The 12,055-nt window shown below is 38.1% G+C and overlaps 1 protein-coding gene across 6 annotated transcripts in view; it reads left to right on the top strand.

The window, feature by feature from the left end:
- The window catches only part of PLEKHG1 (pleckstrin homology and RhoGEF domain containing G1), a 123,725-nt gene that overhangs the window by 100,130 nt on the left and 11,540 nt on the right, over positions 1 to 12,055 (top strand). For all 6 annotated transcript variants that reach the window (XM_052672911.1, XM_052672902.1, XM_052672892.1 and 3 more), the window contains 7 exons: positions 4,818 to 4,864; positions 5,308 to 5,458; positions 6,424 to 6,555; positions 8,910 to 9,092; positions 9,179 to 9,274; positions 9,402 to 9,488; positions 11,730 to 11,763. In XM_052672911.1, the coding sequence (XP_052528871.1) occupies positions 4,818 to 4,864; positions 5,308 to 5,458; positions 6,424 to 6,555; positions 8,910 to 9,092; positions 9,179 to 9,274; positions 9,402 to 9,488; positions 11,730 to 11,763 (730 nt within the window). The remainder of the gene's footprint in view (positions 1 to 4,817; positions 4,865 to 5,307; positions 5,459 to 6,423; positions 6,556 to 8,909; positions 9,093 to 9,178; positions 9,275 to 9,401; positions 9,489 to 11,729; positions 11,764 to 12,055) is intronic.

The following is a 12,055-nucleotide window of genomic DNA, read 5'->3' as shown; positions in this document are numbered from 1 at the left end:
GTTTGCTCTTTGCATTTCATGATAGTAAGTAACTGAATAAAGTAATTGCCGTCTGATTCATGTGAAATAATACAAAATTGGTTTGCATGAATAATAGAATAGTTATGGTTAAAGTAAGTGGAGCTTTTTGGAACTAATAGTTCCAAAATAATAACCAAAATAAAATAAATAAATAAATAACCAAAATATTACTGCATTAATAGCAGTAATGCTTGCTATTACTGAAAACATCTAGTGAAGTTATTTTTGTAGCATCTAGTTTTGGACTAATTTTGATAGGTTATTTTTTTGAATTTGAATATGTTACTTGGTTTTGCTTAATAAAATTTTTTGTATAGCTTTTCATTCTTCCCTCATGCAGTCAGATACCATTGTCTTTCCTGTGTAAGGCATTCATGTTTAAATAGTAAACAGCCTTGCATCTTTTGCTTCTGAGGGAAATACAATAAGGATTATCAAATCACATTAGCATGCTTTGACTAAGACCCTTAATTGTGGATTTGAGAATTTATCCTTTATTGTATTCATTGCCCAAAGTAAATAGCTCCTAAAATGGTAGCTTTTATTTGTTTACAAACCTTGGCAAGATGTCTTCAGGGTAAATCAGCCAGTAACTTAGAATTCACTATCAGTTAAAATAGCCATACAAATTGTAACACACCAAAAATATTTTTAACAACTTACAACATTATACTAATTCCCTCTGTTTCTGATGTTTTTAAATCTGTTGTAACCCATGGACACAATATAGACACAAATGCAGAAGAACACAATTTGTTGTTTGATTGTGTATTATGCTTTTAACTATCTGAGATACAAAAGAGATGAATGGGTATTTATTTAATCAGTGTGGAAGGACTGCTGCACTGAAATAACCTGCCACTGAGGGTTGCAGTGCACTATGGTAGTTTCTACCAGGCCTTGGACCTTCCTTGTCATTTAGAAGAACTATATTAACTCTAGTACATTAAATGTCTTGAAGATGCTTTGCTGATAACTGCAACTGGAGGCTGACAAAAGGTTTCAGAGCAAGCTTCTCTACAGCATAATTATTCATATATAAGTTTGTTTATATGTTTTCTTGCCAATTCAGTCTTTCATTTTTGTAGTAATGATGCCAGTGTTAATTAGAAGATTGACTTCAGTATTCCACAAATTTGCATTTAAGTGAGTAGTTGTAAAGGAAAGCTTAATGCTGGCACATGACTCTTCTCACTCAGCACCTCAGAAATTTGGAACATATGTTTTCTGAAAGGCAAACCAACAGCTTAACTGAGGGGAAAGGGAGAATGACTCTAATCTAACATCTCATTAATGAAGAGGAGATCTAGGCAATTGGCTTCAGCTTACACTCTCACTCAGCTCATTTTTTATGTCTCAATTTTATTTTAAAGTGCCTTTTATGGCTATAAAAAAGCAAAGTGCACCAAGAGTTGAGAGGAGATCAGGGATGTAGTCCTGTGCTTGGAGCCTCCTCACTCCACATGCAGGAGTCACACTGTGAACTGATTGAGCAGCAGGGGACAAACTATGTATAGCTGGGATCCTGTTGTACTTGGCTTTGCTCTTCAGGGTGACTTGTAGTAAGTGGAGATAACATTTGGCTTTGATCTCAGTGTTTTTATCCTCTGCCCTAAAAGCTTTGGACTTCCAAACTAGAAGTCCATGGCCTCTGGAGCAATTCCAGTCTCCCAGCAGAGATCACTTTTAATCTGATTTGAAGATAGCTAAGGTGAATGTAATGACTTTTAGACTGAGTAAGCATAAGACTGTCCAAAAAAATACTGATGAACATATCTAGTGCTACACTTAGAGTGTGAAAGGGCTGATAGCAACACATTAAATCAGTCTCAATTTTGGTTCTTCTCTTATTTCTGAATACAACACACAGCACTGGCTTTAGCCTGCATAGCTTGTGCCCTGATATGCCCTGGGAAGTCTGCTGTAAAGTAGGTAGCATCAGCCATGCATGCAAACTAGATGACTCTTCTTGAGATGCAGAGCGCCAGGTAACTAGGCAATCCATGGGAGAATGGCCATCCTGACTAGTGTGGCTTCTTTCTTCAAGCTGAGGAAGAGCAATTGTGTGGTTCTTGGAGAGTGAATTATAGGACATATTTTAGATCAATATGTTTGATTTATTATCAAGTCTCAACTGTCTTTGATTGAGGTGGAAAAGCAACAGATTCTCTTCTAAACTATGTAACTGTGAGATCAACTCCAGCCAGCATAGATGTTCTGTACTTTGCTTCTGAAGTCATTCTGTAAATTACATTATTCTATGCTTGTAGGCATGGGAATTTATCACAGTTTATACCAGCAAGCCCCTAAATGAAAATTTTTTATTAGTATATGGTACTGGTGGGCAAAAAGCTGGACACAAACCAACAGTGTGTGCTTGCAGCCCAGAAAGCCAGCAGTATCCTAGGCTGCATTAAAAGAGGGATGGCTAGCAGGGAGTGGGAAGGAATTGTCCTCTCTCTGCTCTGTCCTTGTGAGTTCCCATCTGGAGTACTGCCTGGTGCCCCCAAGATGGGAAGGTTGCAGAGCTGTTGGAGCAGGTCCATAGAAGGGCCTCAGAGATGATCAGAGGGCTGGAGCACTGCTCTTATGAAGAAAAGCTGAGGGAGTTGGGCTCACTAGGCTTGGAGAAGAGAAGGCTCTAGGTAGACCTCATAGCAGCATTCCAGTACTTGAGGGGCGTATAAGCAGGGTCTGAGAATGATATAACATGAGGGAATGGCTTTAAACTAAAAGAGGGGAAATTTAGATTAGATGTTAGAAGGGAATTGTTTACTCAGAGAGTGATGAGCACACACACACAAGTTGGCCAGAGAAGCTATGGAAGTGTTCAGGGTCAGGTTGGATGGGATCCTGATTTCATGGGTGTCAATCTTGTCCATGGCAGAGGTTGGAACTGGATGATCTTTAAAGTCCTTTCAGCCCAAGCCATTTTATAAGTCTATGATTCTATATGCACAAATATAATAAAATACCTTTCTCCATCTCACTGAATTTCATCACAGTGAAAGGGAGGAAGGTGGCTTCTTAGGCACCCTAACTTTTTATGCATATTAGCTAGTTTGCTAATGCTTGTTGTGTCATGTATGCAGTGGTCTGAGTTTCATTAGTGCTTGGTTTTGCGCTGGGACGGTTTGTAGCTGTCACCTCAAGTTCTAGGCTTGAACACTAATAAGTTGTGACAGAGGCTCGTTGTCTTTGCGTGTGGACGCAGGGCATATGTAAACTGCCACAAAAACCAGCTGTGACAGCAGAATTAGTTTAGGCATGAAAGACCAAGCTAAATTGTTTGGCTGTATTGTATTAAGACCAAATTTAGTTGATTGATGTCTAAAAGAAGAGCAGCTTAAAGTAATAGTTTGCAGCATGCTAGGGAGTAAATGGGGGTTGTAGTCCCTGAGGGAAACATTTGTTAGGAGTTTACTTGACTAATTTATTCAAAACAGTTAATACTGAAATCCAGTAAAGAACACTGAAATTAATTACACTGAGGTTTGGTAACACTTTGTTTCATCCACGGTCATTGTGAATTGCAGCTCCACTGGAAGAATGAATGGTGCAGATTGATGTAGGAGGGAGAGGGGGAAGGGAACTGCTTCAGCTGCCTCTTTCTGATGAATAGCCAAAAAAAAAATAAAAAAAAAATCCACTCAACAATGAGAAATAAAAGCCTCAGCCTTCTCTCCTGATGCTCTGCATAGGGCTCTGGATATTTGGTCTCACTATTCAGAGATACCACTGCTGGGAGGGTGTTAAGGGGGCACAACTATTGTGGGGCAGTGGGTCACAATCTGTCTTGAAGATGCTTTATGTGGAAGGCAGGGTCTTGTTTACCACCAGAGAATCATTCTTTATTGGTTTAGGGCTCAGAAAAGAAATCACTGATTTCAGGATTGCCTTGCAGTTCTGCAGTGCTTTCTTACTCTTTATGACTCCAACATTTTGCAGAAACTGTGCACTACTTCAGGTAGAAGCTGATAGGCAGACATACACTTCAAGCACATGGTAATATTTCTGGAGACTTGTTCTCACATAGGATTAAATGATGATAATTGAGAAAGAATTTTATGCTGAGGAAGAAAGAAAGGAAACTCAGACTCTTCACCTGAGAAGCTTGTCAGCATTAAGTGGAGTATTTCTCAGTGACAGGCAAGTGCACAAACCCACCTAAATCTAGTTACAACTTGTTTTAGTAATGACTTCCTGCTTGCATAGTCATAATTTACTTTAAAAAAAATCACAAAAAATCCTAAAACTTTTGTGGCATCTCATTTTCATGCTTAGACTGTGCTCACACGTGCAAGTATTTATAGTAGTTTGAAAATCGCAATGAACATGTCCACAAAACTAAATTTTACGGGTGTGTGCATCAGCACATGCAAAACTAGGTATGTGCAGTTCAGTTGCCTGAAGGGAGTGTGTGTGTCATTATTTTCTAAAAGATGCAGAGGTTGTCACTGATATATAGTCTGGATTTCAAGTGATATCGTAAGGACCATGGAGGTTCTATTTCTAGGCCACTTTTTCTCTGTGTAGATTTTCTTGTTTCTTTGATTGCTTTGTTTTTTTTTTTTCCTCCCTTTTCTCTGAAATTTAAGGAAAATTCTCCAGAAAGAAAAAGTGAAATTCAATAACTAGGTCTATGTTAGCTTTAAGAATATTACAGTGGAAGTGGGGAACTCACTGATCAGGAGATGAAGAATATGTTGCTGTGGTGTCATTGCCTGTGCCTTGCACATGTGCTAACTGCTGATGTGGCAAAATCTGAATATATGAAAACCTTTCCTCCCATACAGAGTGAAGATTTCCATATATATACACAGTACTGCACCAACTATCCAAGGTAGGAGTTCTGGATTCCCTTTCTTCATTTGTCCCTTGGCTAATTAACGTAATGCAGGTTATAGTCTATTAGATATATATGTGTCTAAATGTTGTGCCCGCCCTCCGCCCTCATGCAAATTGGAGGGAAGAACAAAGATGTTAGTTTTTTAAACTTGAAGAAAACAAAAAATGAAAGATGCTCACCTGTAGTTTTACTTCAGTAGATTTTATCATTCATTGCTATTGGTCCTTAAAAAATGATGGTCATCTTCTGCATGCCCCAGATATCCCACTTCTAGAAAAGTGGCTGAATGTTAGAAGGAAAACACTACTGACTATATAAGGTAACGTAAAAGAAGAAGCAGTGGTTGGATTAGGAACCTGCTGCCCCTTTTTGCAAGGAAAGAAAGAAATGATTCTCAACTTTACCTCCAGTCTTACGAATAGTTATCATGTTTTCAGGTCAGTGGCTGTGTTGACAGAATGCATGAGGAACAAGACATTGGCCAAGTTCTTCAGAGAAAGGCAAGAAGCACTGCAGCATTCCTTGCCCCTGGGCTCCTATCTCTTGAAACCTGTCCAGCGAATCCTGAAGTATCACCTACTCTTGCACGTAAGCAATAAAACCCATTTGAATAGTGTCCCACTTAAGGCTACTGCACTGCAGTGTTCATGCCTCTGATATAAGACTTGATTAGAACAGTTCTGGGGTTTTTTAGACACTTTATTTTGAGAGTGTTTAATTTTTACACATGGCAACTCTTCCTGTCTTCATCACTTCATAACATATGCACATGTTTTAGCTGGGGAATGTATGGTAGTTATTTTTGACATGTTGAATCAGTCTGTGCATCCAAATAGTTACATTTTTTTTAAATTGTCTGTCATTCTCAAGTTCTATGGAAGATTTTTTTAATGAATAAACAATTTTGTACAAAAAAATATTGTTGCAATGAAAAGCGGGTTTTTCCCACATATTTCACTGCTGGGGGTGGTTGAAAGAAGGTATAAGTACATATAAACATCCTTGATTGGTAAGTTTCTTGTGGAGAGAAATGATTGAGGAAGTGGGAGCTCTTTCCATATCCAGTGAATTGAATTAAGCAAGTTTAGGAAATTCCTGCTTTATTGTTAACATTTTCCACATATGTTTCCTATTACAGAGTCATGTTCCAGTGAAGTGTAAAGACATTGATCCTTATTTAAAAATGTCTGGTGCTTTTCTTCTCTCCAAGTGTAAAACAATTCCTAGTGTAATTCCATCAGTATTTTGTAAGCATTTAGATACGTCCTATATTTTAAGAAAAGCTATTAAGTGCTGTCTGAAAAGGTCTCTTCCTGTAAGTGTGCTGTGCTGTCTTTCCGTGCCTCTGTTTGCATCAGCTGCTGGACTGTCCATAAAAGCTTTGCACTCTTAGCCATCTTGTGTTAATCAAATTGTTAACTGCATGCAATAGAAACAAGGGCAGAAACATTGCATTCAGGTGATCACAATGTGAAGACAAAATATTACAGATAAAACATAGTATGGCATCAAGCTAGAAAAAATCATTTAGAAATTATTTTTTCTTGTTGTAGGAGATAGAAAATCACCTTGACAAGGACACTGAGGGCTATGATGTGGTGCTGGATGCCATAGATACAATGCAAAGAGTGGCATGGCACATAAATGACATGAAGAGGAAACATGAACATGCCATCAGGCTTCAGGTGAGTTCCCAGAGATATTTATTGGTGTTTCTGTAAGCTGTTTTTGTCAAGCTATATGCCGTCAGCATTTTTTGGTTTAATCTTTTTCTTTTATCTTTGTCAGTCAAAATTTAAAGTCTCATTGAGTATGCCTGTGGCTGTTTGATCTTAGAAACCATGTCATAGGTGCTGCAGGAAAATCTCAGAAATCTCTTCTCTGCAAGCAGCATCCTGTACAGCATTTATTTTGCAGTAATATGGAACTTGAGATAACTTTTCTTTCTTCCTTTCCCTCAATTGTACAGCACTGCTGTACAACCCTAGGGCATGTCTTTGTTCAGAAATCGTGTGGTTTCCGATTTCTCCTTTTTGTGCTGATTAATTTTGTTTTGAGACATTTCTTGTGCTTCTTCTTCAAGTGCTTCCCCTCTTGGGCTTCTGAAGACATTTTTTTGTGTGTGTGAAAAATATGAACTTAGAAACACGATAGCTAGGAAAAGGTTAACTTCACTTTGAGTGACAGGTTTTTGAGGAGAAAGCAAAAGCTACGCTGAATAATTTTTTGTCAAGAGTAAGCTACCTCACAGACTTCTTACAGATCCATCATTCTGTTTCAACAATTTCAAACATCCAAGTGAATTGCCGTTTTACATTACACTTTTGTCAGCAGTATTTATATTGCTTGAAAATTTTTTTTTTAAGTTAATAAAAGAGTTTAATAGGTTTATGCCATTCCAGAAATCTGTCTCATGTAATTCTTTTATTCCTTCATGTCTTTTAACATAAACCGTACCTATTGGCCCTCATTTTTCTGTTTATACATAAGGGGAATGGGGTTACATTTGATAATGCCTTGCCTGCAGCAGTGTAACCTTTGCCACACATTGCTGGAAATGCATGCTAATGACTTCTACAAACAGTTTGCTATAAATCTGACTAAAGATAACCAGTAATATTTGGCAATAAAGAGGGCTAAACGCTCTTGGAAAAGTGCATATTATAAATTTATTAAGCGGAGCTGGCAAATGTATGAGCTTGTGGAAAACGTTTGTGTTACCCTTTCTAAAAGTAAAATCTGTTTCTGCAGCCACAGGGGGGATAGGTCTTCTGTGAGCTCTCACACTGCCATTGTCTGCAGTTCTGAAAGTACTGCAACAGTGATTCCAGCGCCGAGTCTCCCTGGACACTGGTGAAACTGATTGCTGTGCTACACTCCAACTTATTTACAAGTTCCTTAAGGACCTTAAAAATGCAATGTTTTGTTATGTTTTCGTTTGATTTTGGTTTTTTAAGGAGTTTTGCATGTAGTCCAAAATGCGCTGCTCTGTGCATTTAGGTTTTCTTCCTGTGTATGCCCTAGGCTGCATTTGGGCTCAAATATACCAGAAAGATTTATATCTGATGGCTGTATGAAATGTTTTAGAGTCCAGCCCAGAATGAGGAAATCTGTCTGCTTTGCTAATGCTAGGTTAAAGTCCAATGGAAGTTTTAAAACATTTCCTTACTTAAGATTCAGCCTGCTCTTAGTTTGCTGTACTGTGCTGAAATTTTTTATCTGTGCCTCTGACAGAAAAAATGAGCAATTTAGGAAACAATAGTCCTAGCCAAATAATACAAATTTTTTAAGATGTTCTTAGATGTTTCCCTGGCGTTTTTCTCTTAAAGGATAAATAGAATCATAGAATCACTCAGGTTGGAAAAGACCTTAAAGATCATCGAGTCCAACCATAACCTAACCATACTACCCTAACCACCCTCTGCTAAATCATATCCCTGAGCACCACATCCAAACGGTTTTTAAACACATCCGGGGATGGTGACTCAGCCACCTCTCTAGGGAGCCTATTCCAGTGCTTAACAGCCTTTCTGTAAAGAAGTTTTTCCTGATGTCTAACCTAAACTTACCCTGATACAACTTAAGGCAATAAGGTGAGAAATATCTACGTTACGTCTACAGATCATTACAAATGCAAAAGAATCTTGCCATCTTTAAGCAATCAGTTGACTAAATCACTTCTCGTCTTTTGGTCTTCTGAGAAATATCTCCACAACAACTCCAGGGAGCATCTGCTCTGGTGAGCCTATCAGACACAGAGATACAGGCAGCCCTGGGAAACTCCAGGCTCTTCACTGTGTTCCCACAGACATAACTAGGATTCAGGAGGGCACGCTTTAGTCTGTGCTTAGCATCAGGTGTGCAAACACCTGGCTGTGATTTGCACCTAACCCAATAACCTCAGCACCAGCATACAGTGACTTTGTGCTGTTGAATGTTATATAGGAGAGCAGGAATGGCCTCAGCGGATTGATCTTTGAATCTATTTATGTAAAAGTACTGATATACATGTCAATTGTTTTCCTTTGATCTGTTGAAGGAGATACAGAGTTTGCTCACCAACTGGAAAGGGCCAGATCTCACTAGTTACGGAGAGCTGGTTCTAGAGGGAACGTTTCGCATTCAGCGAGCCAAAAATGAGCGCACGCTGTTCCTCTTTGACAAGCTGCTGCTAATCACGAAAAAGAGAGACGAGATGTTTGCATACAAAGCTCACATACTGGTATGTCAGAGAGCAGATTATCATGTGCTGTCTCTCAGTCTCTGAAACTCTAGCATGATTTGCAGTGCCACGTCTCTCTGTTACAGTGTGGGAATCTTATGCTGGTTGAAGTAATACCGAAGGAACCACTCAGCTTCAGTGTCTTCCACTATAAAAATCCCAAGATGCAACATACTGTCCAGGTATGACAGAAAACGCCTTGCCCACTGCATAGCTTGATTGATGCCCATAAGCTATTCCTGACCCTGCATATTGCAGGAATGCTCTTTGTTGGGGTGCTGATTTTTTTTTAAATTTTATTTTAATCAGGCGAAATCACAGCAAGACAAACGGCTTTGGATTCTTCACTTGAAGAGGTTAATTCTAGAAAATCATCCTGCTAAAATTCCTGCCAAGGTAAAAATAATAAGTAGATATATAAAACTCAATTCCTTGAACATGCATATGTAGCACATGGCAGTTTTCACAGAAAGAAACATCCCTCCCTTCACAACACATCTTAGTCATATCATCGCTTTTTGACAGTACATCCATTTGTGAACAACTGTTTTCAAAGGTGAAGCACAAGAAAAATGAAATTTCATTAAAAAATCTCCAGTGAACACCTTGAGACTCGCTGAGAATGGCAGCTACTTCTATTAGACCAGACTGATAATTTAGTTCCACAAAAAGGTTAAATGTACCATTAGTTTTGTTTTCATTGCTCTTTTTGTATGTTCCAATATAAAAAACCATCAAAAACTAAAATAACTGTTGTTGCTTATATCCATTAATTGTACTATATTTTATTAAGGCTGCACTGGAAGTAATGCCTTCTATTTTATTATGTTGCCCCATGTTTTGTTAGTTGCAAGATGAGTTGCAATTTGGAGAAAGTTTAAACTCTCGAATATTGATATGTTCTTTTCTTATATCTTTGAAAGTCCCTAAAAATTAATGGAAAGATTCCACTAAAAGCATCTACTGGGGTTGGTACATGAATAGAAGAATTTAACCGGGTTAGCAGCATTACTGTCCACATCAGGATTTGCCCACTAAGACATGAGTAACAGCAGTGCAGTGTCAGAAAACTCTATTGGAAGAGAGCATACCTTGGCTTGAAACTGCCTGTCTGCATGACACTGAGGTGTGCTAATTGCAGCATGTGTAGACATTGCCAAGCTAGTTTGAATCTGTCCTTGTTAGATAGCGTAGCAGCGAAGGCATTTGCAGCATGTGCTTCACTTTGCAAATGCACACACCCATCCTGAGCCCTGCATCTTTAGCTGGGACATCTAGGCCCTTTTTTTTGTGAGCCAGGAAGTGTTATGACAGAAAACAAGGCACAGTTCTGCATTTTCTCATAGTTGTCAGATACCTACTGATACAGTCTTCATAGCTGTAATGCTTGCAAGTAGGGAAATCTGATCCTTTTATTTATCAAATCCTGTCTTAGACCTCTGGGTGATGTTTCCCAGTGTAACTTATTGCATCTTCACACTATTCAGAGTTAACTCCATCCATGACTCACAGCAATGACTCTAGTTGGAAGCAAGAATTTATTTCTGATATTTTTGTTCACTGAATTTTTCTTTTCTATTACTATTTTCGCTCATTTTTATGCTGTAATGAATAAGTGAATGTTACCTGTGACCGGCATACACAGAGGTGTATTAAGTAACATTTTCAACAAAAAAGGAGAGTTAAGGAGGAAAAAGTCATAGCAATTGCATTTTGTATTTCTTCTTATATATCTCATCGACAGATGTCACTGAGAATATAATGATTGCGATGGTGCTCATGCTTGCGTGAATATTTTTTGGTAACTATTTGATTGTAAAAAGAAATGCTTTAGCATTACTTCATATACTTTGTATAATTTTTGTGTATTTTTTCCTCTGTGGATTTTTTTATCAGTGGAAAAAAATTACCTCATAACGTCATTTTTGGCTCTGAAAAATAATTTATTTTGAGGAAGAAAAAGCCTGACCAAATAAATCTCTGAGATTAGCACACATTTGTGCACACATTTTGGCAAATTTGTGCTTGCTCTTCATGAGACTCTTCTCTGCCTGGCTTTTGAGGGATTTAATAGTAGTCCACATGTGACACCTGGTGGAAAATCACTGAACTGCATCCAGAGAGGATCAAACAGGTTAACTCAATTACTATATTTCAGTTTATTTTCTTCCCGGCCGAAGCACCTGATAAAACACCCTGCTTATTTTCCTTAAAGAAAAAAGTAGTTTTTGGTGGCTGAAATCTACTTGTAGGCATCACTACCTCCTTCAGAAATTCCCTATCTCAATGGGTTCTGTGAGTACACGGTCCTCCCTTTCCACTGCCAGAGTGGAGGCAGAAAGGGCATGTGCAGAGAACAACAGTTTTTGTGATGCTCTGAAGATGAAGAAAACTCCTGCCACCAAAATTCTTCTCAATGTATGTAACGTGTGAAGCATAGAGACCAGGAGAAAAAGGCAATGCCAGCATTATTTCTTAGTTCAAAAATTAAACTTAACTGTCTGAAAACAAACAAACAAACAAAAAATCCTGAAATCTGTAACATTCAACATAATTAATAACATAATAAATCCTTCAATTTGTAATTTATCTTTTTCAGTTTTCATTTCTTCATTTGTTTATGTTCTTCTCTTTCAGGCCAAACAGGCAATTCTAGAAATGGATGCCATACGTAAGTTGATTGTTTTTTGCTTCCATTTAAAAAAATGCACAAAACTACCTTCAAAACCTCAGCTTTGAATGTTGTTTCCATCTGAAATGGGAGAAGGTCATGTTTACATTCCTTGATCCTGCTTTGATGGGAAAAAAATGAAAAATGTTTGCAGATCCTTTGGGACTCTCTGGTCACTGCATTGATGGATCTTCATCTGACAAGTTATGTCTCATGATTATAAAGGAAGAAGCAGATTAGACCTTCTGTAAATACTGGTTATTCTGTTTTTCTTATTCCATGCTGACTAAAT

This window comes from Tympanuchus pallidicinctus, unplaced genomic scaffold, assembly GCF_026119805.1.
Source record: "Tympanuchus pallidicinctus isolate F22 unplaced genomic scaffold, pur_lepc_1.0 scaffold1, whole genome shotgun sequence".
Lineage (NCBI taxonomy): Eukaryota > Metazoa > Chordata > Aves > Galliformes > Phasianidae > Tympanuchus > Tympanuchus pallidicinctus.
Note: the sequence above shows the minus strand (reverse complement) of the source record. Positions and strands in the feature narration are given on the sequence as shown.